General features: G+C 40.3%; 1 protein-coding gene across 1 annotated transcript; it reads left to right on the top strand.

The window, feature by feature from the left end:
• The first annotated feature begins 457 nt into the window (after nucleotides 1–457).
• On the top strand, nucleotides 458–27652 carry LOC137018711 (heparan sulfate glucosamine 3-O-sulfotransferase 5-like). Its single transcript, XM_067383419.1, has 3 exons — nucleotides 458–526; nucleotides 17017–17151; nucleotides 26719–27652. Exons 2-3 carry the CDS (start codon nucleotides 17045–17047, stop codon nucleotides 27650–27652), a joined length of 1041 nt encoding a protein of 346 aa, XP_067239520.1. The 5' UTR covers nucleotides 458–526; nucleotides 17017–17044.

Raw genomic sequence — 27652 nt, 5'->3', positions numbered from 1 at the left:
CAGTAGCTCCTCTGTAATTAGCTGATGGACGGTGGGCGCACCGAGAACACTCCCACTGACACACTCAAATTTATAGTGTCTTCAAACGAGAACACGTGAGGCTATTACGTTTTTTAATTTCTTCTTAGGTGAAGAAGAAAGCGCTTGTGTTTCTTTCACGCAGTCTCGGGGAATAAATTATGTTCATCGACTTTACGATTGCAGAAGAGCGCTTTAGTTTCCCCCATCTGATTGTGTTAGCCGTTGTGTGTGACTCTTGTATTTGACGTTTACATGTCGACCAGCTGAAATGTAACCTGTCCGAAACACTCCGGAGGAGGAGGGAGGAGGGGGGAGGGGGGGGGGGGGCAGTGATGCTGACCGATCATCGCCACCTGCGCTCACTGGATAGCCATCCCAAGGACGATGCGAACCGGTATTGTTGCTAGTAAATCAAGTCCATGGCTTTTGAACAATCGGTGACACTTTAGTTTAGTCTACAAACACTTCAGAAACTGTCACAGCTGGATTCGACTAAGTCTGCAAGGTTTGTGAAATCACATTATTATTAGGTAGCCTATTCAAAGACTTGTTGGAATGATGCTATTTCTGAATGCTGACGGTAGATGAGAAAGTATTATAGTGTTTGCCACCAATAATTTAAAATCAAACACTATAGCCTACTTTTTTCGTATACTGCTTACTTCTATTGTTGAACAGTTCTGTCTAATAAAAATAGGACTGTTAAACAGAGACCGTAAACTAACGAATACGGAGAATGGGAGCGCTGCGCTCAGGCTTTACGTTAGAAAAAAAATATTGGCCGATAATTTAACCCTTCCATGCATAGCGGTCATTACAGTGGACAGCTAAATAAAAAGTGTATGCATTGGTTTTCATGGAACAGTTTCACATCATATCATTGTTAAATTTACCAAGTATTGATTTTAGATTGGGAGAAAATTAATCATCTGTCTACACAGACTGTTGTCTGCAATAACTTTTTTGGCTGTAAATAAATGTATTTGTGTTATTAGATTGTAATTTGCAGTTATGTCAAATAAGTAATCTGATTACGTAATGCACATTACTTGTTATGCTTGTTACTTGTTATGCATTACTTGTGACAGCAAAAAAGTAATCTGATTAAGTAATGTACATTACTTGTAATGCATTAGGCTACTTTACTTGTTACATCAAAAAAGTTATCTTATCATGTAATGCAATGTGCAGGCATTAGCATACTTGTAGGCTAATGCTTCACCCCCAACTCTGCTCATCTTAGATGAGATTTCAGTACACCTGATTGCTGTTATATTTTATATTGTTAACCTGCTCTTGGTGTACTCTTCCAATGAACACATCCTCGCTCTGTTCAATTGCATGCATCCTTTTAGCCTACTCTGACTCATATGGCTCTTGGAAGTGCACATTTTGGTGAAGTGATTTATCTTGATTACATGTTTTCCCAAAGGCAGGACAGTTTCTGTATTCATGCTTGTTGCCACATTTGCTGCATTCCTTTTTTGTCAGCACACTCTGATCCAATTTACCATCTTGTTTCTTTAGCTTCACCCCACGTAGAAGGCAATGTTCGCAGGACCTTGTGCAACGTTCCCTAAAAGTTCTCTAAAGGTGAGGAAAATTCTGAACTTTTACAGAACATTCAGGGTGTTCCTAAAACATCCTCTTTTGGTAATGAAAGTGCTGCAGTTTAAGGTTCCTTATATGACTTTAGGGGGACATTACATTTTGGTTATTTTATGGTCAAAAAAGAACATTACAAAGAGGACATTTGGGACATTAACAGAATGTTCCCACACGGTCCTCTGTTGGTCATTTAATAACGTTCCCAAAATGAGTTTAGGGGGATGTTCAATTTTGGTTAATTTATGGTCGCGCGAGAATGACACTTGGGAAGTTAACAGAATGTCCTATAGTAACAGTCCCCTAAACATTCCCAGAACATCCTGAATGTTCCCTGAAGGTCCACCAAATAACATCCCCCAACCCTTAAAAGAACTCCATATCGTGACCGTCTCTGAACGTACGGGGAACGTTACTAGACAACATCCTTAATACCAATGAGGACATTCTGAGAATGTTCTGGGAATATAAAATTTCTAGCTGGGTCACCTGGTAACATTCCCAGAATGTTCAGAGATGGTCATGATGTGGAGTTCATTTAAGGGTTGGGGGACGTTATTTGGTGGACCTTCAGGGAACATTCAGGACGTTCTGGGAATATTTAGGGGACTATTACTATTATTACAATTAACCAAAATTGGAATGTCCCCCTAAAGTCATATAAGGAACTTTGAACTACAGCACTTTCATTACCAAAAGAGGACGTTTTAGGAACTTCCCTAATGTTCTGTAAATCTTCAGAATTTTCGTCACCTTTAGAGAACTTTTAGGCAACGTTGCGCAGGGTCATGAGAACGTCACCTTCTACGTGGGTGTTTTATAGAAAATAATGAATTTTGAAGTCACCGTTATGGAGGTGAGCGTTTGCTTAAGATGGCCTCTTGATTCTTGATATTTTAACATTAGATTTTCTGTGGTTACTTTAACTGTGTTTTTAAAACAGTTTGGTATTTTATGATGGTGGTTCACAGATTGTCTCCAGAGACTAAACTCTTAGTGTATTAACTGTTAGTTTTGTGTTAACTTACAATTGTTTTTTTATATATATATATATATATATATATATATGAGATTTAAAATTCATTATACAGACAGAGCTTTGAGCGGTGTCTTTTAGACTTACACAGACATCATGAATCAGTGTATGAACCTCACCAATGGTGACAATAAACAAAAATGTTTTTTGTGATTTTAGTGTCTTGTTTTGTGATGCTTAGAGTTAATCTGTATTTTGTCATCATTGTTGAGTTTCATACTCTTGATGTCTGTGTGAGTCTACATGATCCAGTCTGAATAATTTCTGCACAATAATAAAAACTTTCAAAATATCAAAACAAGACAGGATTTCATGCACAATCATAGGACTGCAACAACATGAAAAGTGTATAATATTCAGAGATCAGTGAATAAGGCCACTGTATAAAGATGAAATCATCAACAACGAGCAACCAAATCCATTTGATCACATATTTTTCTTTTCTTGCAATTTTTTTTTTTTTATAACAAATGTGCTTTAGAAATACACAATTACAACAATTGAAACAAAATTAAAGATAAAACATCAAGGGGTGGTTTCCCGGACAGGGTTTAAATTAAGACAGGATAGTCCTTAATCCAGAATAGTTAAACTTGGTTTAAAAAATGGCTTTCTGAAACACAGATTAAGTACAGATTACTAAAACCTGGACTATGGAGTCTTGAAATAAAATAAACCAGATTAATTTAAAACCAACTGTGCTAATCTGAATTAACATGAGAGAGGTTGCCTGTAAAACATGGAATGAACCAAGAAAAGCTTAAAATTGCATGGAACTGGGAGGCAAATCCAAGGAAAACAAATGCAGAAAAAAGGACTCCAATATAAAAACTTAACTAAAAAAGAGACATTTATTTTAAAGCAAGCAAAATACATCAGCTGTGAAAAAAAGAAGAAATACCTGGAAATATGTTTGTAATGAATTATTTTTAAATAGATGAATTCTATATATATAATAATCATATGATTATTAATGCTTTTGTTTTGTCCTTTGCATAGCAACAAACTAAACATAACTATTTACATAACTATGTGATAATCAGTGTTGGCAGTCCAGAAATGATACTGGTTTGAGCCACAGCACTATCATAATGGTCGCTTCATTATATAAATTAATTAAATTAAATTAAATTAAATTAAATTAAATTAAATTAAATTAAAAAAAAAAAAATCTTGTTAGCAGGTCCTCAATCCAAGCACAAGCTCTACACTTCACCACAACAGTAATATCCAAAAAACACTAACATAACCAAAACTTTTACATAACAGATCATTAAACAGTAAGATGTCTCTCCATGCTCTCATCTTTCTAAAAAAAATAAAATAAAATAACATTTTTCAACATTTACTCTCCCAATTCAGCCTGGGGCAAAGCATGGTGGGAAGTGAAAGTCTTGTTTGATTGGTTACTTTACTGAAACATGTTATGTAAATGAAAACATCAGGTAAGTTCTAGTAACCATTTCAAGTCAATTGAACATGATGTAGTCACATTTGAACAAAAAACAATGGTGTTAAATCAAAATAATTTGTTTAAGAGTAAACAGCACTAAATAACTAAATAAATATATATATATATATATATATATATATATATATATATATATCCAAGTAATACATGTAACTTCTTTGAAACACAACATTAACCTGGAATTAAACCTGCCACATTTAATTTAAGACTTAATTTAGTCCTGGAATAATTCTAGTCTTTCTCCAGGAAATCAGTTTATTAAACTCCAGACTGGACTAAATCTAGGGCTATTTTAAACCATGACAAAGAATTCTGATTTTAAAAAACATTTCATTCCAGAACTAAGCTTAATCTCTGTCTGGGAAACTGCCTCCAAGGGTCAGGAGCCCAACTAAAGCAAGCGCTTACCTCTGTAACGGTGACATTTCTAAATTTGAATAAAACATCAACACCTCATTAAGAAGTTTTGAATGAAAGAAATAAAGTCAGAGTGGTTTGTAATAAGTGAAGATGCTGAGTTCTAGAGAGATCTGTTAGTGTTTAATGTTCTGTTTCTGTTATTTGAGTTTTGTGTGTCACCATTGTGCTGAAGAGTAGAGCCTGTGCTTCAGTCAGTGATGAGAAAGAAACACTGATGTTCTGCTGCATGCTGCTTTATTTAAATGCAGTAACTGTGTAGTTGCTGATGCAGTGACACAATAGTTATATTAGCTCATGCATGTGCTGTTGTCAGCTAATGACTTATTGTAAGACATTTGCATTTTAAAGAAAAGGTTTCATAAAATAATTCAGAAAATACCTATAAAGAGCTGTTTTCTTTGTAAGACATTTAGGAAAAATTAGTTTTTGTTTGAACAGCCACTTTTGTTAGTCAATTTAGCTCTAATTTTCAATACATTTTTTTCACAAGGGCAGCAAGGACATTCTGAGAACTTTTCCAAATAAAATATGGTTCCCTAAACGCTCAAAGAATGTCCTGAATGTTCTGTGAAGGTCTGCAAAATAACATCCCCCCAAACCTTAAAAGAACTCCACATCGTGACCGTCTCTGAACGTACTACGAACGTTAAAAGGCAACGTCCTTAACACCAGTCTGGACGTTCTGAGAATGTTCTGGGAACGTAAAATTTCTAGCGGGGACTGCGTTGACTCTGTGTACCTCCATCTTATCGTTCAGCACTTTCATCTGACTTGATGTAATCTCCCTGGCCCTACAGACGTCAATGGCTTTTTCAAGTGAAAGGTCTGCCTCTCTCAGCAGTCTGCCTCTTAATTGATCGTCACAGTCTTTTGCTTAATCTATCAAGTCTGTGACATAAGCATCAATCATTTCTGAGTGCGTGAAGAATATGTCTAATGTACGGTAAGTACTCACACTAGGCACGGTTGCCTGGAACCAAAGAATATACACTAACAAGAAGTGACACTCAATAGAACGTTCCATTGCAACACCGGCGCCCAGCAGCGGCCCTGCATTTCTGCCATTTTGTGGTGAAAGTGACTCGGCAGTCCACTAGTTTCTATGGCAATATCAGCTGCTTTGTAAAAAAGAAAAAGGTACATTAAAGCTGAAATCCAACATGAATGATGACAACACAGAAAAAAATACTATCACTAGTGATCATCAAATCCTTTTAACAATTTATTTTACAGACTTTGAGTTAAGTCTTCCACTTTTTTCACAAAAACTTTGCTCTCTAGAAACCCAGTCAGTTTTGGTTAAAATTCTTTAAAAGATCTAATATGAGCATTATAAACACTGAATTAATACCAACATATGAAATTAAATTAAGGACTAGTTAAGTGATACTATTATTACTATTACTCTACTAGGTCTGTAATATATTGTTCGCTGCAAACATGATGATCTTAAATTTATTAATTATTAATTTACTGTTAATAAATGTGTAAAGTTGCATAAAATGGAAATACTAGTAGGCTAACTACGTTACCTCAGATGGTTGAATGGTTGGATTCCACAACTGGCAGTAAAAGTCACCGATTTTGGGTGCGTAAGATGTGAAGGATTCTATTGTCCAGTTAGTATTTTCACCCCATAATGGCGGCCGCGCTACCGGAGCACCATCTGGTGGCTGTTGCCCAAAAAGGATAAGAGTGTCACCTCTTGGGTTCTATACTCTTTGCTTGAACCGAGCCCGAGTGCGATTGTCCCCCCTCCCCACTCCCCCGCTGGCCTGCACTCACATTGCACTTAACGTTCCAGGCCGGAGCACATTGACGTCATATACGATGCAACTTTTTGAATAGAAGAAAACAGGAAGAAATGCACTTTCGCTAAGATACTGCCTAATATAGGCTATTTATAATTTATGCTGTGCAGCGATTTTCAATAGCACGTATCAGAGGATTATTATGAAGGCAGCTGACGTTAATGGTGGAATTTTCAGCTTTACTCGCAAACTACAATTCCTGTTTATCAATAAGGTGAGAATCAGACCCGTTATAAACCCAAATACACTCAAATAAATTACATGAATTGATAAGTGTGCTATCAAAGTAGTAATAAAAATGTTTATAACGATGACAGTAGCACACACAAAAGGAGTAACTGTTACGCGCTCAGGCACGGTTAGTGCTCACACTTCATGCGAACCACGCTCGAGCCCAACCAAACCACGCTCTGACCCACCTCTTCCAAGAGGGCCAGGGCTGGCTAAACGAACCGTGCCAGGGCATGGAACAGAGCGATCACACTTGTCAAGCGAACCAGGGTTTGGGGTCAAATGCGCTCAGGCACAGTTCAGAGCATCTAGTGTGAGTACACCCTGACCCACTTCTTCCAAGCGGGCCAGGGCTGGCTAAACGAACCGCGCCCGGGCATGGAACGGAGTGATCACACTTGTCAAACAAACCAGGCTTTGGGGGTCAAACGCGCTCGGGCACAGTTCAGAGCGCCTAGTGTGAGTAAACCCTTAGGTTCACAGAAGTCTTTAATTACTCAACCTCATGACGTTCCAAACCTGTAAGACTTTTATTCATCTTTGGAACTCAAAAAAAAGATCATTTTGATGAAATCTGAGACCTTTTTGTTCCTCTATAGACAGCATACGTTGCAATTGCAAATTTGACACTTCAAAAAGTTCATAAAGAGATCATAAAACTAAACCATTAAATGAGTGGTGATGAATGGTGATGGTCCAAATTTTCTGAAGAAATTTGATTGCTTTTTATGATGCACAGATTTAATTTAGGCTTTTACTCACATATAAACATTGATCTGCAAACGACATGAGGGTGAGTAATTAATGACAGAATTTTCATTTTTGGGTGAACTAACCCTTCAAAATCAACCAACTAGCTTGCTTAATCTTCTAGCTTGTTGTTGTTTTAACATAAGTATTAATTTGTCACACTCTGACTTGGTTAGAACAGACGTTTAAATATGAACATACAAGGTCCCAAATCCCAAGCAAATTAAACAATACTCACCATTTTGGTGACAATTACAGTTGTAATCAATTACATTTCCTATATGGCATGGGTAGAGACAACTTTATAATGTGAACAAAAATAATGTAAAACAAAAGAAGAAAATTACAGTGATGTTGGCATCATTCTGCTGTTTATTCACAGTAAAAAAAAAAAAAAAGAGCAGTACATTTCTGTAATGTTAGCATCATTCTGCTGTTGATTCAAAAAAGCATCATGACTATGAGGATGTCCAGGGTGGTTTTGTTTCCCAAAAGCATTGTAAACTAACGTATAGACCATTGGTGGCAATGCTTCTATGACCAAGCTTAAGATGCTTTTGGGAAATGCAACCCAGTTCACATCTTTGTGTTAATGCAGCAACATGTTAGCAATAGAAGTTAATAGGCACACAACAGCCACTAAATTCACATATGATGCATCACATTTTCTAGAAAAAAGAGTGAGTCTAGAGTGAGTATCTTCAAGTAATGTTCACCACAAATTGAACATTACTTGATTACTTGATTCATAAATCATAAAACAGTAAACAAAATGCTCAGTGTTCATATATATTCTTCAGAGAGTGAAAATAACACTGGAGTATTGTTGCAGTGAATGAATAAAGTAAATTCACTGTAGTGGTGACTGAGCATGGCATCTGCTGTTAACAAGCAGAATTGCTAAAGGAAAGAACAGTCATTCACCAACGTGGCTGAATGACAGGTTTACAAAAATATGGTTTCGGGAAACAGTCATGACTAACTAGTTGATATGTTCAACGATGCATCGTACTATGGTAGTGAAGCAGTTAAGAGTTAAGTCGTTGTACGTGAAACGCACCCCAGATTGACTTTATTTCTGTAAGACTTCTACAGCAGTTCTCATAGAGAATTAACAGAGGTTTAGATGTTGATGTTTGGTTGAAAATGTTTAGTTTGGAGTCACCATCATGGTGATTAGTGTTTTCTTTATTTGGGCTCTTGAACCTTGGCTATGGTTAAGTTGTTTATTTTTGCTAGTGTTTTCAGAAGACATTTCTTTATTGTTACAGCAGATCAACATGTCTGTTGTAGTGGTTAGAATACTGCATTAAAGTGGTTTAAACAACTGCTTTTTCTGTATTGATGATTTAGAATAGACGTTTTGTTGAAAAGTATTAAGCTCAGCTGGTTACAAGTGTTAAAGATCATTTATAACACCATTGTTGCATTTCAGATGCTGAATATTGATGTCTGTGAATGTACTAAAAACACTGTCGTTGTTGTTTTTCTGTTTAAAACGTGTTATTCCATTTGTACACTCACAGACATCAACATTCAGCATAATAAAACACAACAATGGTGGCATGCTTCATGCCAGCATACAAAACATGTGCATGGCTCCCAGCATGCATTGCAGCATTAATAAATTATGCAGATACATTTTTTGATTGTCACCATTGTTGAGGTTTGTATAATGAGTGCTGATGTCTAAAGGTGTCTCAAAAGCTTTCAAATAGTTTTGGACAATCTTACACAAATCAGTGTTACAAATGATGTTTATCAAATTGGTTGACTTTATTGAACTTATTATTAAAAGACTACTGTTGTTTAAGCCACTTTTATGCAGTCATTTGACCATTACAGTAACCATGTTAGTGATCAATGCAGAAACACTTTCTGAAAACACCTGCGATTGCTGGGGAAAAAAGCTTAACAAAAGTCAAGGGTCAAGAGCCCAACTAAACCAAATTTCCATGATGGTGACCTCAAACAAAACAACCAAACATCAACATTCAACCAAACATCAACATTCAATCCCCTGTTAATCTCAATAAGAACTGCTGTAGTCGTCTGACAGAAATAAAGTCTATCAGGGCCCGTATTTATCAAGTTTCTTAAAGTGCCATTTTAGTCTTAAGTGCTGACAATTCATGAAATTTACTCTTACATTTAAACTTATTTTAAAGTATAAAGCAAGTTATCAAATTTCTTAAAGCTAAGAATCACTCTTACTCCCAGTTTCGCAGACAAGGCTTAAGCTAGTCCTAGACTAAAATGCATGTTTGAGCTGTTTTAACTGAAAGCAACTTGTACTGACAGATCTTAAAATATGACAGTGCCATTGTTTTGTCTCAGAGGCTTGATAAATATGGGCCCTGGTTAGTAATAAGTGAAGCTAGTAATGCTGTTTGTGGAGTTGTTTAATTCTCCTCTGCTGAGATCTTCAGAAATGTAATGTTTTTTTTTTTTGTTGTTGTTGTTGTTGTTTGTTTTTTAATCTACAATTGATTTCATTTAAGGCTGTGACAGAAGAAATTTTTAGTTTGTGTCCTTATTTCTCTTTCTTTCAGTGCATGTTCAGAGCAGGTGTTTGAATGATTGAAAGAATGTTGAATTGTTAGTCAAAATTAAGTGGAAAGAATGTTTAAGGCACATTTACATTCCCAGAACCATGACTGAATATTTGGAGAACATTTTTATAACAAAAATCTGTTAGCTGGGAATCTGCAATCATGTTCAATAATTGAGATAAACAAAATTTCACTGTAAATGTACAGCAATTTTTTATGAAGTTCAATCTGTCTTCATTACTCTCTTTGACAGGACTCCTCATCTATAATGAGGAGTGAAATTAGATCAAGAAAATTCTACAGATCGATACTGAGAGCGATCAGATTATCCAGTGAATAATGATGTGTAACTGGGCTGCATTCTAAATTAGGTGAACTGGTTGTTGTTTTTAAAGGAAGAGAAGTGTGGAATGTTTCTGTTCTAGCTTTCTCCAATCCCAGTGTAATATATAGATAAATCATGACAAATTAATATGTAGACAAATCATGTCCTATGCGAGAGAGGACTGTATAGCTAAGAGTGTTTGAATATTCCTTCATCTCAGACATTTAAAACCTATTTGTGCTGCCTGTTAGATGCTGCGCTGAGCAGAAAACATGGTATCAGTGGCGTGGGGATAGGGTGGTGGGGAGGTGGTGTAGTAAAGTGCCCTCGTCATAGTGCCCTTTGAGTCATTAGATTCAATAAATTATGAAAATCAATCATATTGTATGAAAAACAGAAATATTTAAAGTGCCCCATTATGCTTTTTTGAATATTGTCTTTCATGCAGTGTGTAATATTGCTGTTTGTTTGTGAATGTAAAAGGTCTACAAAGTTTTAAAGATCAAAGTGCACAATAAATGTAGTTCTTGTCTCCTAAAAGAAAGAACCAATACTGAACTGCTTCAAATGAGTCGTCAGTAATTTCAGTCGTACTTTCTGCTCAAACCTACGTAGGTTTATAGCAAATTTGCATAATGCCAGCCTATGGTCTTCATTGGCTCCCCGCGAACAAGGTCTACTTTGACCCTCAAACACTGTAATTGTAGCTGAGACTGAAAGAGTTTTGTTTGTGTTGTCGACATGTTGAGAATACACTATGCACTGCAAATCCATTTTTAACAAGGTTTTTCTTGAAACACAACGACTTTATTCTCAAAATTGAATGTTTATTCTTTAAATTTTATTTTGACTTTTCTTGAAATTTAACAAGTTTTTTCTTGAAACACAATGACGAAATGTAATGATTTTATTTTCAACAATGTATTTTGACTTTTTTCTCGAAATTTAATGAGTTTAATCTTGCATTATAATGCCATCTCGAGATGGTTTTATTTTTTTTATTATTGCTTGGCCCTAATCCTCTTCCGTAGTTTGGCATTAGTTAAAGCTGCATAACTTTTTTGGGTTAAAAATTATCCATAAATACATTTTTGAGCAAGTATAACCAGCCAGTGTTCAAAACTATCTCCTTACATTAGCCCAATTCACAACGGTAAGCTTGTAATAATGTTTTAATAATAGGAGCGGTACTGGTGGGTTTCCGCTGGAAATTCGAGCATGCAGCCGTTTGTCTTTGCGTCATTACGTCACGTCTGTTAACAGAAAGGAAGGAGTCCCAGCTAGTAGCTATATCATATGAGGATGCTGCTTGTAGCGGATAATGTATAGGGCAATGCCAGGCAAAGGTCATCCTTACCATGAAAAAAAAAGTTTTTACCAAAAGAACAAAACATACATTATACATTATAACTGTAATAATTACCGTATGCTGAGGAAGTTTTTGAATTGTAAGAGGGAGACTTCAGTGTTCATATAAAACCGCTGACTGGTTGGATAATGCTTACTCTTTGATCCAATCATACGATTTCCTAATAAGACAGTAAATGGAATCCCAATATGGAAACATGGCTTCACTGTTATGATGTGATTAGCCATTCAGTTCTTTATTATTGGTCAGTGGACAGTAGAAAACACCCATGATGGGGTTCACATTGTAGTAGTAATAGTGTCAGTAAACATGCTATGCTGCATGTCATTCCTCCTTAAAATATGAAACCAAACACTATTATAACCTTATATGTGAAGCCACGGCAGGTCATTTTGTTCAATAATGTGACTCATCTTTTGTGAAGATCAGCTAAGTGCTCCATCAGATACAGAATCTGAGTATGAGGTCATACTATTCCATTACACCATCAGCACCACTCTATAGTGCTTACGTGCACGTGCACGTGCACGTGCACACACACACACACACAATCTATCATCTGTCTCATCATAGATTTCTGTTTTCTCAATGTTTTTCCCTTTTTCAGAAAAAAATAGCAATTTATTATGAAGCAATATCACACAAGCAAGAAAGAGTACTGTATTTCTGAACATCAGAACAACTCTAGTCATGAGGTCACAGTGACAGTGGCTATATTCTAAATTGCCCCCTATCCCCTTATAATATAGCCTGGGTGCCAGCCCGAACCCCGCCCACAACATTTTTTGGACGGGAAGTTCGGTCTGGACTCGATCCATTGTGGAGTAATTATGCTCGGCTCCCAGAAGGCAGAGCCAATCAAATTGCTAGGGCGGGCTTTAATCGATGATGGACAGGCTATCTGCGGTTGCGTAACCACCCACATCATCAAAGAGCGCTTGGGTTGAATTGGTTTTGACCAAAGATGACTGCAGCTGGAGAAGTAAGATGTTTAGATTCCGCTATCACGTCTGTAATAAAAGAAATCGACAGCGCATTAATTTTAAAAGACGAACAAAGAACCGCAATCAAGACATTTGTCGATGGGAAAGATCTGTTTGCCGTCCTTCCAACGGGATTCGGCAAAAGTTTAAGTACAAGTTCAACATACGTCACTTACTGCGTTGCTCTGATTGGTTGTAGGTCTATCCAATTGAGTGCAGAGGTTGTTTTTTTTACTGGTTCGGTTAAGACACGCCCCATAATTCAAGTGCAATGGAGCAGTATCAGACTCACATTCTGCCTAGAATATGAGTATGACGAAGTCAGGCTACTTATAATATATATCCACACAATATTTACATCAGTGTCTGAATTTAATTACTCATTTTCATTCACTCCTTTTTTATGTAGTGGACTATATGATAAACACCTTTATGGTGATTAGTTTTTCCATTAGTTTGACCCTTGACCTTTCTTAAGTTAACTCTCTTTCAACGTTTCTAATAGTGTTTTATTAAAGGCACGTGTATATTGCTGCAATAAAAGATTTGAAAGAAGAAACAGATCAGCTGAAGCTAAATGTTTGTGATATTTAAATGAGTGTCCTAAAATAGTTTATTCATGGTGTTTTTCTGTATCTTACACAGAGATTAAAAACCATATTGAAGAGCAAATAAAGCTGTTACAATAAAAAAAAATCTGCAGTGTATCAGGATTATAAAAAAAAAAACAGAAAATATTTCAATATAATTAAAACATCTTTTGAACAAGCACAACTCTGTTGTGACACATTTAGACATCAACACTCATCATACAAACCTCAACAATGGTGACAATCAACAAAATATTCAGATATACAGATCAGAACATCACATAACAAGCTGCTGAAAAGTCACAACAAAAAAAAACAGCAAAGATAAAAGCCAATAGTAAGAATTAAAGAAAGTACTAGAACAGCTTAGCTGCATAATTTATTCATGTCACAATGCATGCTGGGAGTTTTTTACTATTGCTGGGATTTATATGTCGATTGTTGATGTCTGTGTGTGTAAAACCTAATCACCATAGTGGTGATTTGTGTTTGCAACAACACTGCTGGATCTCATGCTGTAGTACCACAGAGTTGGTAACAAAAAATGTAAATGTGTTAATAGCACAGCATACTAATGATCAATTAAACTTCAGATGAGACCAGCAAATATGAAATGATCATCACTTCATGTTGATTATATCACCATCAATAGTTAACCAACTTCATAAGATCTCATTTTGTTTCAGCTTTCTTTGCAACTGCGGATGTTTTTTGAAAACGTGCTATTTCAGCAGCCAAAAAAACAAAAAATCAAGGATCAAGAGCCTAAATGAAGAAATACTGATCACCAAAATGGTGACTTCAAATGAAAAAAACAGAGCTAAACCTCTGTTAATACAACAGCAGAATACAGTTGTCAGTCAGTCCTATATTTTAGTCCTTAATATGGTTACGTTCACACACAGTTCGGTTATTTAAGGGGGTCACAATGCATTATACCATATATAACCAAAGTTACACCGGTAAATTTTCAGGGCTTTTCAACATGCACTGTGTGAACGGAAACAGACTGGACATCTAGTTGTCTGTCATATACAATCTGAGAGAGCCGAGCGGGACGTTCTGAGGCTCATAACTATAAGTAATTGTGGTTGTCAATCCAAAAAACTGACAGTGTGAATGTAACGGTTGTTCCTCTGCTTTGTACTATTTTTCTTTGTGTAAACTGATGAGAGCAGCTCCGGTGACTGGGACTGGATCTAAAACCTTCAGATGATATGCAGCTCATATCTCTGGTTGAGTCCTGAAAATGTATGGGTGTTATAGAAAGCGGTTGTCACTCCCGTAAATAACCATACTATGTGTGAACGTAACCATATTAAGGACTAAATTAACAGGACTGATAAATGTTTTCTGATGCTGTGTGAACAGTCATAAGGTCAAACTTGTTTGTTGTATGTGAATACTGTAATGCTGTTTGTTTAATCGTCCTCTGCTGAGATCTTGAGAGATTTAACGTGTTCTTTTATTATAAAGTGGTGACATAGTCTCATCTTGCAACTACATTATATATGATATTAGGATTTGTTTAATGTAGTTATTTATACATGACCTTGTATTTTACAACAGTTGATTCTGAGAGAGAGAGTCCATAAAGCTTAGACATAAAGCTAACCCAACTCAGACACCAGGATTACTTGCACACAACAAAGTAAATATTGGGGGTGGAGGCTTCTGAACAATAACAGCAGCAGGATGAATGAGTGCAAGGAAGATTTGGAGCATAAAAACAATCTACCCCTAAAGATGAAAAACAGGGAGAGGAGAGCAGAAAATAATGGAAAGAGAAAGAGCAGGACAATGGAAAGAGAAAGAGCAGGACAATGCTATTTTAAGTTCACAGCTAAAAGTATTGGTAAACAAACTTGCCATAAGTTTGTTGTTTACACAAAAATGAAAATTATGTCATAATTGACTCACCCTCATGCTGTTCCTAATCCATAAGAAGTAGTTTGGGTTAGGACCCAGCCAACACAGCATTTTAAAGTTAAACATTTAAAATACTTACAGTCTACACAACAGTCTCCGTGCTCACAGCGTCACAGACATTAATATTTTAACGATTTATAAAAGAATTAAAAAGTCTGGCCATCTGGGATTTTGGTATGGAGATAAAGGTTATGATTATAATTTTTTTGGTAGTATTACACCACATCGTGTGTGTATATTAGCACCATTTGTTGTTTTCTTGTGGTATGAGATAGAGCGTTTGGATTGGAAGCAGTGCCGCGTGACGTCAGACTTTACAACCGTATAATAATGATCAATACTGACCTTTTCCAAAAAATTTTAATAGAAATCACAATGAAATAGGACTGTAATTATTAAAAACAGTAGGATCAAGATGGGGGTTTTTTTAAGCAAAAGTTGAACCACAGTATGTTTAAAACTTGCAGGGACCACTCTATTTCTTGGAGAACTGTACATTATTGAGATATGAGACGGGGTCAAAATTACTGAAGAAGCTGGGAGGCAGCGTTGATTCAGAGTAAATAACAACTTAGCACTATTCTAGTATTCTGAATGTTGCTGAAAATTATACATGAATATTAAAATCACAATTAACAGCTTGTCACAAGAAGGTTTGTGTGTGTGTGTGTGTGTGTGTGTGCGTGCGTGCGTGCGTGCGTGCGTGTGTGTGCTTTTGTTTATATTACATTGCGGGGACCAAATGTCCACCGGTCCCCACAATGTAAATTAATTAATAAAAATACTAAATGATGTTTTTGTGAGAAAATAAAGGTGTGCACAGTTTCCTTTGATGGTTAGGTTTAGGGTTAGGGGTAGGGTAGGGGGATAGAAAGTACGGTTTGTACAGTATAAAATGCATTGCGGCCTATGGAAAGTAAAACATACGTGTGTGTGTGTGTGTGTGTGTGTGTGCTTTTGTTTATATTACATTGTGGGGACCAAATGTCCCCATGATGTAATATAAACCTGAGTTCACCTACATCGTGGGGACCAGCCAGCGGTCCCCACAATGTAAATGGGTTTATAAATCATATAGAATGAGTTTTTGTGAAAAAGTAAAAGTTTGCACAGTTTCCTGTGAGGGTTAGGTTTAGGGGTAGGGGCAGGGTAGGGGGATAGAATGTACAGTTTGTTCAGTGTAAAATGCATTGAAGTCTATGGAAAGTCCCCACAATTCACAAAAACAAACATGTGTGTGTGTGTGTGTGTGTGTGTGTGTGTGTGTGTGTGTGTGTGTGTGTGTGTGTGTGTGTGTGTGTGTGTGTGTGTGTGTGTGTGTGTGTGTGTGTGTGTGTGTGTGTGTGTGTGCTTTTGTTTATATTACATTGTGGGGACCAAATGTCCCCATGATGTAATATAAACCTGAGTTCACCTACATCGTGGGGACCAGCCAGCGGTCCCCACAATGTAAATGGGTTTATAAATCATATAGAATGAGTTTTTGTGAAAAAGTAAAAGTTTGCACAGTTTCCTGTGAGGGTTAGGTTTAGGGGTAGGGGCAGGGTAGGGGGATAGAATGTACAGTTTGTTCAGTGTAAAATGCATTGAAGTCTATGGAAAGTCCCCACAATTCACAAAAACAAACATGTGTGTGTGTGTGTGTGTGTGTGTGCGAGCGTGCACACGTGCGTGCGTGAGCGTGTGTGTGTCCATCCTTGGTAATGGCACTGCAGCATTTTATGACTTGTAAGACATGATTTATTGTGTGCTAAAATATTAATCTCTCTTCTATTGATACACTGTTTGGTAATGTATGTGTTTGTAAACTAATAAGATGCAGACTTTAGTTTGATGGAAGTGGGCTCTTAATCAGTGCATAAGTGACAGGATATGTCTACATGAATCTTGTTCATACATATATGTGTGTGTGTCTCTATGCAGGCTGGGGAAGGCTGTTTCATGGAGGGTGATGCTTCTTTCACAGCAGCAGTGGCTGAGGCAGAGGTTCTTGGTACTAGGTAGCCTGGCGCTCGGCAGTCTTCTCTTTCTGATGGCCAGAGTTGGCATTTTAGATAGGTACAGTATTGTAGCATTCATTCATAGAGAAACTCAAATCCCATGAATGTGTGTTTATTCAGCAGTAAATCCCTTTGCTCTGTGTACGTTTAGAAATTAAACACTTTTCATATTTTTATTTGTAATTCATTAACAACATCCCACATTTTGTTCAATTGTTCACACACATTTTCACCACATCTCAAATTATGTACTCTGTGATGGAAATCATTTTAAAAAAATCTGACACCTTATAAACCCCTAAACTAAATATACATTAAATACACACAAACAACATTTTCATAATTTGTCCAAAAATTACAGCTTGATTTGAAATTACACAATAAAATTAGATTCACAAGTGATATTTAACTTAATTTTACTTTGTTTTTAATTACACATGTCATCACAAGCATTTAATTGACACAATTCACTCTTTGGAAGCTAAATAAAAATATTATTAGTGTCAAAATTGTTGCCACAGCAAAGGAAAAAAATATAAAATATGATTTAGTTTGACAATAATTATTGAAATAGTTAATGATTATTTCATTTTCTGTTTATTTCATATATTGTTACTTTATTTGTTTGATTATTTTATTAGTGCATCCAGTAGTTTGGTGATACTTTAAAAAGTTTTACATATTAAAAAATAAATATTGCTTTTGTGAAATATCATCTGAATGGTCTACACTTTTAATAATGTATGGTGCAGGTCATCAGCCACAAATGTTGCCATAAATTCTGCACTCAGTGTATTTTGGCATGCTGAAAGTGACCTGTCTTGTTTCATTAGACATTGGAAAGAATCCTTGCGCTCATTGGCCTCCACCTGTATAGATACTCTAGTAGATTAATGTTATTTGGTGATGCAAAGATCAACTAACACTAACTAAAGAACAACTGTATTCACTTTTAAGATTGAAAATCTGGATCAATAAAGTGTATGGCCCTGTCCAGCAAGTTGGCCTAAATGCGACTGTCCCAGGTCAGATCCACACAATCTCTGATACTGCTTCAGAGAAGTATTTGAGGCTGAGCATATCGATATATAATTCCTGAGGTTCAGGAACTCACGTTCCCGGAAATTGCACAGTTTTGATGGAAACTTTACAATGCAATTTAAATTAATTAGAAATTAAATACAAATTAGTAGTAAAACATACAGGCCTGGTTTTAGTTAAATTTGGACATTCAACTCTTTCCCCACTGATGGGAATTTCCAGCTTTCCGTGTTCACTGATATACGGTAGGAGGGGGTATTACGCATCTTCTGAAAGAGTAGAGAATCTCTATGAAGGTAAAATGATGCCTAAAAGATTTGCATGCGCAAGGTATCATTTGTGAAAGTGTACATAAGATTGCAAGCGTAAATTAAATTTGCATGTGCAAGAGAAGCTTTGTAAAGGTTAAATCACCTTTCAAGTGTAAGGAAAAAAAGATTTGCAGCATTTTAATGTTTTTGTAAGTGTAATTAATATATTGTGAAACTGCAGCTTCATGCTAATGCAAACAAATATGATCTGTATTCTTCTGACTTCAATATTACAAACTAATATCATGGCCTGCTGAGGACGATAATTATGATGATGATGATGAGCAGGATACAGGATAAATTTTCTTAACACACCAGCTCAAAAGGCCGGGTTCACACCGCAAGCGTCAGCGGCGCTTGAGCATCGCGTTAGCAGCGCATGAGCGTGAACTGCAGCTGCAGAGATGCACAAGTATTCACACTGGAAGTGTTTGTACAGCGTCACAGCAGGGGCTCGAAGCTACATATAAAGTGAGCATTTCTTTACAATGACAGCTATAAATTTGTTTTTATAAGTTGGTCATTGATAAACTAGATAGTTTTGAAAGTTTGTTAACATGCAAGGTGTACAACACTCGCATATAAACGTGAAATAAATAAAAATAAATTAAAAAAATAGCCTCGTGTTCTCCATTGCTGCACACAAATTAGGTAAGCTTTGTGTTTTACATCATCTGCCGCATGCACATGTTAACAACACAGCAAACTCTGTGAGAAAAGACAGCAAACTCGTGTTTGATTTGGGTATGCAAGATTGCTGTCTGTGTAATAACTAAAATAATGTTTATATATCATATTTATGGCTAGTTTAGTTTAGTTTTTTATAATATACCATACTTTATGTCACAGACACGCCAGGTTCCACCTCACTGCAGTACCCACGCACTCAATCACCAGCCTTCTAATCACCGCCACCTGCACGTCATTACTCTGCAATCACCAGCACCATAAAGCCACCACACTCACACACACTCACTGTCCGGTCTCGTTCGCACTACATGATATGTATGCTAACCTTAATGACTCCCAAACGACTTACCTACCTGCTCCAGCGATCTCCTTCATCTCCTTCGTCTCCTGGTCTCCCCGTGTGCAAACCTACCTGTGTGTGTGAGTGTCTCCATCGTCTCCCTCAACTGCATCTCTCATCCAGCATCTGCAAGTTGAAAAGGACAGTATTATTTCCCATTTCTCATCACGCCATATCTGCCTGTTATCATTCTGTGCTCTACTGTTTATAAATAAATACTTAACTGGATTACTTCTACTTCAGTCTCCGTGTCTCTGTTGTAACAGAAGACCGGACCAAAACAACTTCACAGTATGAGCACCAACGACCCGTTTCAAGAGCTCGTGGACAAGCTGCGCCGAGCACTCACACCACAGCTATCGTCATCTTCCTCTAGCAACGCTTCCACTCCAGCACCAGCCAGCACCGCTTCCTCACCTGCATTCACCGCCAGTCCCATGGCCAAACCGGCGCCCTACTCTGGATCGGCGGAGGAATGCAGCGGATTACTTCTCCAATGCGAACTGGTCCTGGAGATGCAGCCGCAATTCTACACCACCGACACGGCTAAAATAGCGTTCATCATCTCGCAATTGCAAGGTAAGGCCCTGCAATGGGCAGACTCTCTGTGGACTCAAAAGGGCCCTGTGGTCAGATCTTACTCGGCGTTCGTCTCTCACTTCCGAGAGGTCTTCGGGAGACCTCTGACGGATTCATCGACTGATGAGAAACTCTATAATCTAAAACAACGTAATCTCTCTGTTAACGAATATGCCTTGCAGTTCCGAACGCTAGCCGCCACCAGCGGATGGAATGAACAAGCTCTCATCACATCATTCCGTCAGGGGTTGGAACCCAATATGCGGCTGCATCTCGCTGCATACGAGGACTCCATTGGACTGGAACGCTTCATCCAACTCGCCATTCGCGTGGGGTCCCGTATGCAGTCGTGTCTCCTAGAGCACCAGGGCCAGTCAACCATCACCAACCTCCTCCGTCGGTCCGAACCCGTCAGCTCTCCAGAAGCAGCCACCGAACCCATGCAGATTGATCATTCTCGTCTCACCACTAATGAGAGACAAAGAAGGCTGACCCTGAACTTATGTTTATATTGTGGATTACCGGGGCATGTCATCTCCACATGCCCAACCCGTCCTCCTCGGCCCGTGGTGAGTGCAATTTTTCCCTCTATCCAAAAAATGAAACCACTCACTACTGTTGTAATCCTTACTGCTGCAAACACCTCTGTTCCAGTGGTGGCGCTCCTCGACTCAGGGTCAGCAGGAAATTTCATCTCTGGTGCCCTATGCCGACAACTCAACCTCAAAGTCTCCCCGTCTCCGACTAGCTATCAAATCCACTCCATCACGGGCAAACCCCTGAGCCGTAAGAACATCCGTCATTATGTGGGACCTCTTCAACTCTGTGTCGGCATCCTGCACTCGGAGAAGGTACATCTGCTGGTTCTGGAGGAATCCACCGCTGACGTGGTTCTAGGGCGCCCGTGGCTAGAACAACACAATCCCACCATCTCTTGGCGCACGGGCGAAATCCTGAAGTGGGGCGATCACTGCTTTCCCGACTGTTTCCCAGCGCTTCCTGTTCCAAAGTCTCCACTCTCCGAGTCTCTCTCCATGAACGCCACCTCTATCGAAAGCCCTGTCGAGAAACGCTCCGTGGATGTTCCCCCGGACTACGCCCCCTTCAGTGACGTTTTCTGCCCGCAGCGCGCCTCCAAACTTCCTCCACACCGGCCATGGGACTGTGCCATCGATCTGCTACCGGGTGAACCAGTGCCTAGGGGACGCATTTACCCCCTATCACTACCGGAGGAGAAGGCCATGGAGGAATACATCAAAGAGGCACTCGAACAGGGATACATCCGCCCGTCTACTTCCCCTGCTGCTTCAAGCTTCTTTTTTGTGGCAAAGAAGGACGGAGGCTTGAGGCCCTGCATCGACTACCGTGCCCTCAACAAAATCACTGTCAAATTCCGCTACCCACTTCCCCTCGTCCCAGCGGCCCTGGAACATCTCCGCGGTGCCACTGTGTTCACCAAGTTGGACCTCCGCAGCGCGTATAACCTCATCCGGATACGTGAGGGGGACGAGTGGAAGACCGCCTTTGTCACGCCCACCGGACACTACGAATATCTCGTCATGCCGTATGGCCTGGTCAACGCCCCCTCCGTATTCCAGGATTTCATTCACGAGGTGCTCCGGGAGTATCTCCACAAGTTCGTTCTGGTATATATTGATGACATCCTCATCTACTCCCGGAGCTTGGCCGAACATCGCCACCACGTTGCGGAGGTCCTTCAACGCTTACGACAGTTTCACCTCTTCCTAAAAGCTGAGAAGTGCTCTTTTCACCAACCCTCCGTACAGTTTCTAGGATACATCATTGACCACAGTGGCATCCGGATGGACGAGGGGAAGGTCACCGCTATCCAGTCCTGGCCCACTCCATCAACTATCAAAGAGCTCCAACGATTCCTAGGATTCTCCAACTTCTACCGCAGATTTATCAAGAATTACAGTACCATCGTCAGTCCCCTCACTAACTTACTCCGTAACCAGCCCAAGTCTCTGTCCTGGTCCCAACTTGCCACCAACGCCTTCGAGACCCTGAAAAGAGCCTTCACCACCGCTCCCCTCCTCGTCCACCCTAACCCGGACCTACCATTCATCGTGGAAGTGGACGCCTCCACCACCGGAGTGGGAGCGGTCCTTTCACAGCAGCAGGGGACGCCAAGTAGACTCCATCCATGCGCCTTCTTCTCCCGCAAGCTCAACCCGGCGGAGGTCAACTATAACATCGGTGACCGCGAACTCCTGGCCGTCAAGCTTGCCCTCGAGGAGTGGAGGCATTGGTTGGAGGGGGCTACTCATCCGTTTCAAGTTCTCACTGACCATAAAAATCTCGAATATCTGAAGGCTGCCAAAAGACTCAACCCTCGCCAAGCTCGCTGGGCCATGTTTTTCTCTCGATTCAATTTCTCCATCTCTTACCGCCCTGGTTCTAAGAACACTAAAGCTGACGCTCTGTCTCGTATCCATTCCCCTGAGGACAAGCCCGAAGAGCCTGAAAAGATCCTGCTGGAGTCTATCTTCGTGAACCCTATCCAGTGGTCCGAAGAAACCATTCCCTCCTCCAATGCCTCCACACGCACTCCGCCGGGTTGCCCCCAAGGCTTGCAAGACGTCACACGGGCACGTCGCACTCCACTTCTGCACAATACCCACTCATCACTTGGCACTGGTCACCCGGGGGTCAATGAGACCCTCTCGTTGCTCAAACAACGCTTCTGGTGGCCCAACATGGCCAACGACGTCAGAAGGTACGTGCAGGGCTGCAGGGAGTGCGCCATCTCCAAAAGTCCACGCCATCTTCCCACCGGCAAGCTACTTCCTCTGCCCGTTCCTGAGCGACCCTGGTCACACCTGGGAGTGGACTTCGTCACCGACCTCCCTGAGTCTGACGGTCACACGTGCATCCTGGTGGTGGTAGACCGCTTCTCTAAGTCCTGCCGTTTGATACTCCTGGAGGGCCTACCTACCGCTATGGCCACGGCAGAGATGCTATTCAACCATGTTTTTCGCTATTATGGAATACCTGAAGATATAGTCTCCGACCGAGGACCTCAATTCATTTCCCACGTCTGGAAGGCCTTCTTCTCCCTCCTGGGTGTGACCGTCAGCCTGTCATCTGGATACCATCCTCAGTCGAACGGGCAGACGGAAAGGAAGATCCAGGAGATTGGCCGCTTCCTGCGTACCTTCTGTCACGGCCACCAGAACTCCTGGAACCAGTACCTGGGTTGGGCCGAGTACGCACAGAACTCCCTCCGTCAAGCCACAACTGGACTAACACCCTTCCAGTGCGTACTCGGCTACCAACCCCCGCTGTTCCCCTGGGATGGGGAACCCTCCAACGTCCCTGCAGTCGACTACTGGTTCCGGGAGAGCGAGAGGGTATGGGACTCAGCTCACCACCAACTGCAGAGAGCCCTGCGCAGACGCAAGAGGACAGCCGACCTTCGACGCTCCGACGCTCCAGTCTATCAACCGGGGCAGAAGGTCTGGCTGTCCACCAGGGACATCAGGATGCGTCTGCCCTGCAAGAAGCTGAGTCCCCGCTTCATTGGCCCGTTCACCATCCTTCGGCAGATCAACCCCGTCACTTACCGTCTCCAACTCCCTGCACAGTATAGTAGAATTCATCCTACTTTCCATGTTTCACTACTGAAACCTCACCACCCTTCTGTTGTTCCCTCCACAGAACCTGACGTGGCAGCCGCCGAGCCCCCCCTTCCATTCATCCTGGAGGACGGCACAGCTTACGTGGTTCATGAGATCCTGGATTCCCGGCGCCGTGGTGGTCAGCTCGAGTACCTCGTTGACTGGGAAGGTTATGGCCCCGAGGAACGCTCATGGGTACCCAAGAATGATATCCTTGATCCTATCCTATTACAGAACTTCCACGCCAATCACCCGGACAGACCTGCCCCACGACCTAGAGGACGACCACCACGGCGTCGAGGTCCGCGGCCCTCAGGAGCGGGCCGTGGGAGGGGGGGTACTGTCACAGACACGCCAGGTTCCACCTCACTGCAGTACCCACGCACTCAATCACCAGCCTTCTAATCACCGCCACCTGCACGTCATTACTCTGCAATCACCAGCACCATAAAGCCACCACACTCACACACACTCACTGTCCGGTCTCGTTCGCACTACATGATATGTATGCTAACCTTAAGGACTCCCAAACGACTTACCTACCTGCTCCAGCGATCTCCTTCATCTCCTTCGTCTCCTGGTCTCCCCGTGTGCAAACCTACCTGTGTGTGTGAGTGTCTCCATCATCTCCCTCAACTGCATCTCTCATCCAGCATCTGCAAGTTGAAAAGGACAGTATTATTTCCCATTTCTCATCACGCCATATCTGCCTGTTATCATTCTGTGCTCTACTGTTTATAAATAAATACTTAACTGGATTGCTTCTACTTCAGTCTCCGTGTCTCTGTTGTAACACTTTAACCCAAACTGAATAATTAAAAACAAGTTTAAATGAGTTAACTGCGCATGCAAATCTTTTAGGCATCATTTTACCTTCATAAAATGTACTTGTCTGTCTAAATAAGTATATTTCTGAGAAGTACATAAAAAGTATCGATACTTGTTTTTAGTTTGTAAGAAGCACACTAATAGCGCACTTAAACCTTTTTTTTTTTAAAAAAAGGGTACATCAGAGTGAACATGCCTCTTTAACACATAGTGTTGTACATTTTTACTGGTTGATGGAAAAGAATTGAAAAAATTGAAATAATTCGTAATTAGGAATTGTTCATGGTAATTAAAGTACACACAATAACAATACCGTGCATCTTATTGTGATGTATTGTATTACCATATATTGGCACAACAGCACAACATTAAAATGATAATCACAATTTTTACGCACACTTGCAGTTTTCACGCTAGCTTGAACACTTGGGCCAAATACATGAATTACATCATGCAAGTAGACAAGTCGTCGAGTGCAACAAACGCATACTGGTACAGGCCCTGTATATAAGAGCCATTTGAAAATCAGGAAAAAACTGAAGTTACAGAACCAGAATTAATGTGATATTTATATAACAAAAAGGAAAAGTTGAAATTTGTTTAAATTGAAATTTAGGCCCAATCCCAATTCTATTTTATACCCCTTACCCCTACGCCTACCCCTTCCCCTTGCCCCTTGAAACAGAGTGTCAAGTGGTAGGGCTGAAAATATTCCCCTAAGAAATGGGACACCACTACTAGACCGTTACACGTCATCATAAGTCGTCGCTAGCTCCTACGTCATAGATGCGCTGATGTTTATCACACACTTCTAAAGGCCAATTCACACCGCACCGACAACAGCCAACAAACTCGTCTGTTGGAGTTTGTTGAATCGGTGTGATACCTCTGTTGGCGTCTGTTGGCATTGTTCGGAGCCGGTTTTCACCCGACTGAACATGTTTAATCGCGTTTGTCGGGTCGTGGAATGTCTGCGCGGTGTGACCAGTTTTCCAACAGATGGCAACAAACTCTGACGTAATCTGACCTGGCCACGAACCATTGCCATGACGATGAGGCAAGTCCCCTGCAAAGACAGCTGTTTGATCGCGCCCGCGCCTCACGCACACACATCAAAGCAGTGGAAACGTGACATCGCAGCTTGTTCATTATAAAAAATAAAATACTGTTAAAAAAAATAAAATATACAAAAGGTACAATAGTCCATAGTGCAATCCGTGCCATTGAGCAAGAGCAGCTGCTCCACTTCACCAAAAGAGAGAGGTGACGTTAACCACTAGGAGAGCAACGCAGGTTTACCTTCAGTTTCGTTTTTAATCATTCGTTTTGGCCTGTTTAGCTACATGGTTGTATATGCTTATGGGTCTCGTTAATAAGAGGGTCGCGCTAAAAAAAGCCTTAAGATGCTATCGATAGCTGTAGTGATCTCTGTCGCTTGGGCGACAGCTATTTTTTTGCATTTGTCTTCAGTTCTTCGCATAAGACAAAGGAGACGAGCCTGCGTGTTTCCTCAGGAGTCCCTGGTTGATACAGAACATACAATACTGATGAATAAGCACGCAAACTGAATGCATTTTTTGTTTATATCATGTAACGTACACGTATTTATGGACGTAACCACAACAAAACAATACATTAATCAGGCATGCAGCAAAAAGAAAAGTTAGCTGCCACCGAATTTGAATTTATGTTGTCAAATCAACGCGGGTTTCAATAAAATATAAAAAAATATGTTGTGGAACAATCATAAAGTAAAAAACATTAGCGAACTTTTTTCATAGCGATTTTAACAAATCTTTTTTCAGAGAACATAACTGTATACATGAACACAAGATTAAAGGCAACATAAAACAAGTGATTATTTATTAGTAAAAGACTGTTTACCGTAAAAAATACTTAAATTTATGGGTCTCTCTGCTCGCTCGGTCGGCCATATTGGAAATTTATCATACCCCTTCGTCTGAAGTGTGTTCCCGAAAAATGTTCGTTTGAAGGGCTACCTGGCCCTTCCCCCTACTCCTTCCCCTCCAACCAAATGAGAATTGGGACACCCCTACCCCTTCACGTGAACGCGCAAAACAAAGGGGAAGGGGAAAGGGGTAAGGTGTAGGATTGGGATTGTGCCTTACTCTTGGGACATAGAACGTCTTGTAGGTGGTTACAGTATATAGAAATGTTTAATTCTCTCATTGCAGGCTGCAGTTTATCTGCCCCATTAAGGACAGAATGCCCCCTGCTGGTGTGTCATGGCAGACTCCTTTACATACGTTGTGGCACAAACAAGCTCATCGTCTCAAGCTGCGCAGGACCAACAGCACAAGGGAGAAACTGCAAATGCATCACTTCATTAAGCAGTTGCCCAGAGCCATCATCATTGGGGTGAGGAAAGGTGGGACACGCGCATTGCTGGAGATGCTCAGTCTTCACCCTGCTGTTGTCAAGGCCTCCCAAGAGGTCCACTTTTTCGACAATGACCAGAACTATGCTCGTGGCATTGACTGGTACCGCGAAAGGATGCCTTTCTCTTTTCCTCATCAAATAACTATTGAGAAGAGTCCTGCATATTTCATCACTGAGGAGGTACCCGAGAGGATCTTTAAGATGAATTCTTCCATTAAGCTTTTGGTGATTGTGCGTGAGCCCACCACCCGTGCTGTTTCTGACTATACACAGGTCCTGGAGGGGAAAGAGCGCAAGAACAAAACGTACGACAAGTTTGAGGAACTTGTGATTGATACTAACACTTGTGAGGTGAACACAAAGTACAAGGCTGTACGGACAAGCATCTACACCAAGTACCTAGAACACTGGTTAAAGTACTTCCCTGTGGAGCAATTTCATGTAGTTGATGGAGACCGCCTCATTATAGACCCACTGCCAGAACTTAAGCTGGTTGAGCATTTCTTAAACCTTCCCTCAAAGATCAGCCATTACAATCTGTACTTTAACGCAACACGTGGGTTCTTCTGTCTACGATATAACTTCATATTCAACAAGTGCCTAGCGGGCAGTAAGGGACGGATCCATCCGGATGTAGACCCTTCCATCAAGGAAAAACTGCAACGCTTCTTCCACCCATTTAACCAGAAGTTCTATCAAATCACAGGCCGGACATTCAACTGGCCCTAA

This window comes from Chanodichthys erythropterus, chromosome 4 (assembly GCF_024489055.1).
Source record: "Chanodichthys erythropterus isolate Z2021 chromosome 4, ASM2448905v1, whole genome shotgun sequence".
Lineage (NCBI taxonomy): Eukaryota > Metazoa > Chordata > Actinopteri > Cypriniformes > Xenocyprididae > Chanodichthys > Chanodichthys erythropterus.
The sequence above is the reverse complement of the archived record's forward strand: the minus strand, read 5'-3'. Positions and strand labels throughout refer to the sequence as shown.

Excerpts from the sequence above, each read along its gene's own strand:
- LOC137018711 (XM_067383419.1), top strand. The coding sequence starts at position 17,045 with ATGCTTCTTTCACAGCAGCAGTGGCTGAGGCAGAGGTTCTTGGTACTA. Across the intron at positions 17,152-26,718 it reads AGAGTTGGCATTTTAGATAG|GCTGCAGTTTATCTGCCCCA; the intron begins GTACAGTATTGT and ends CTCTCATTGCAG.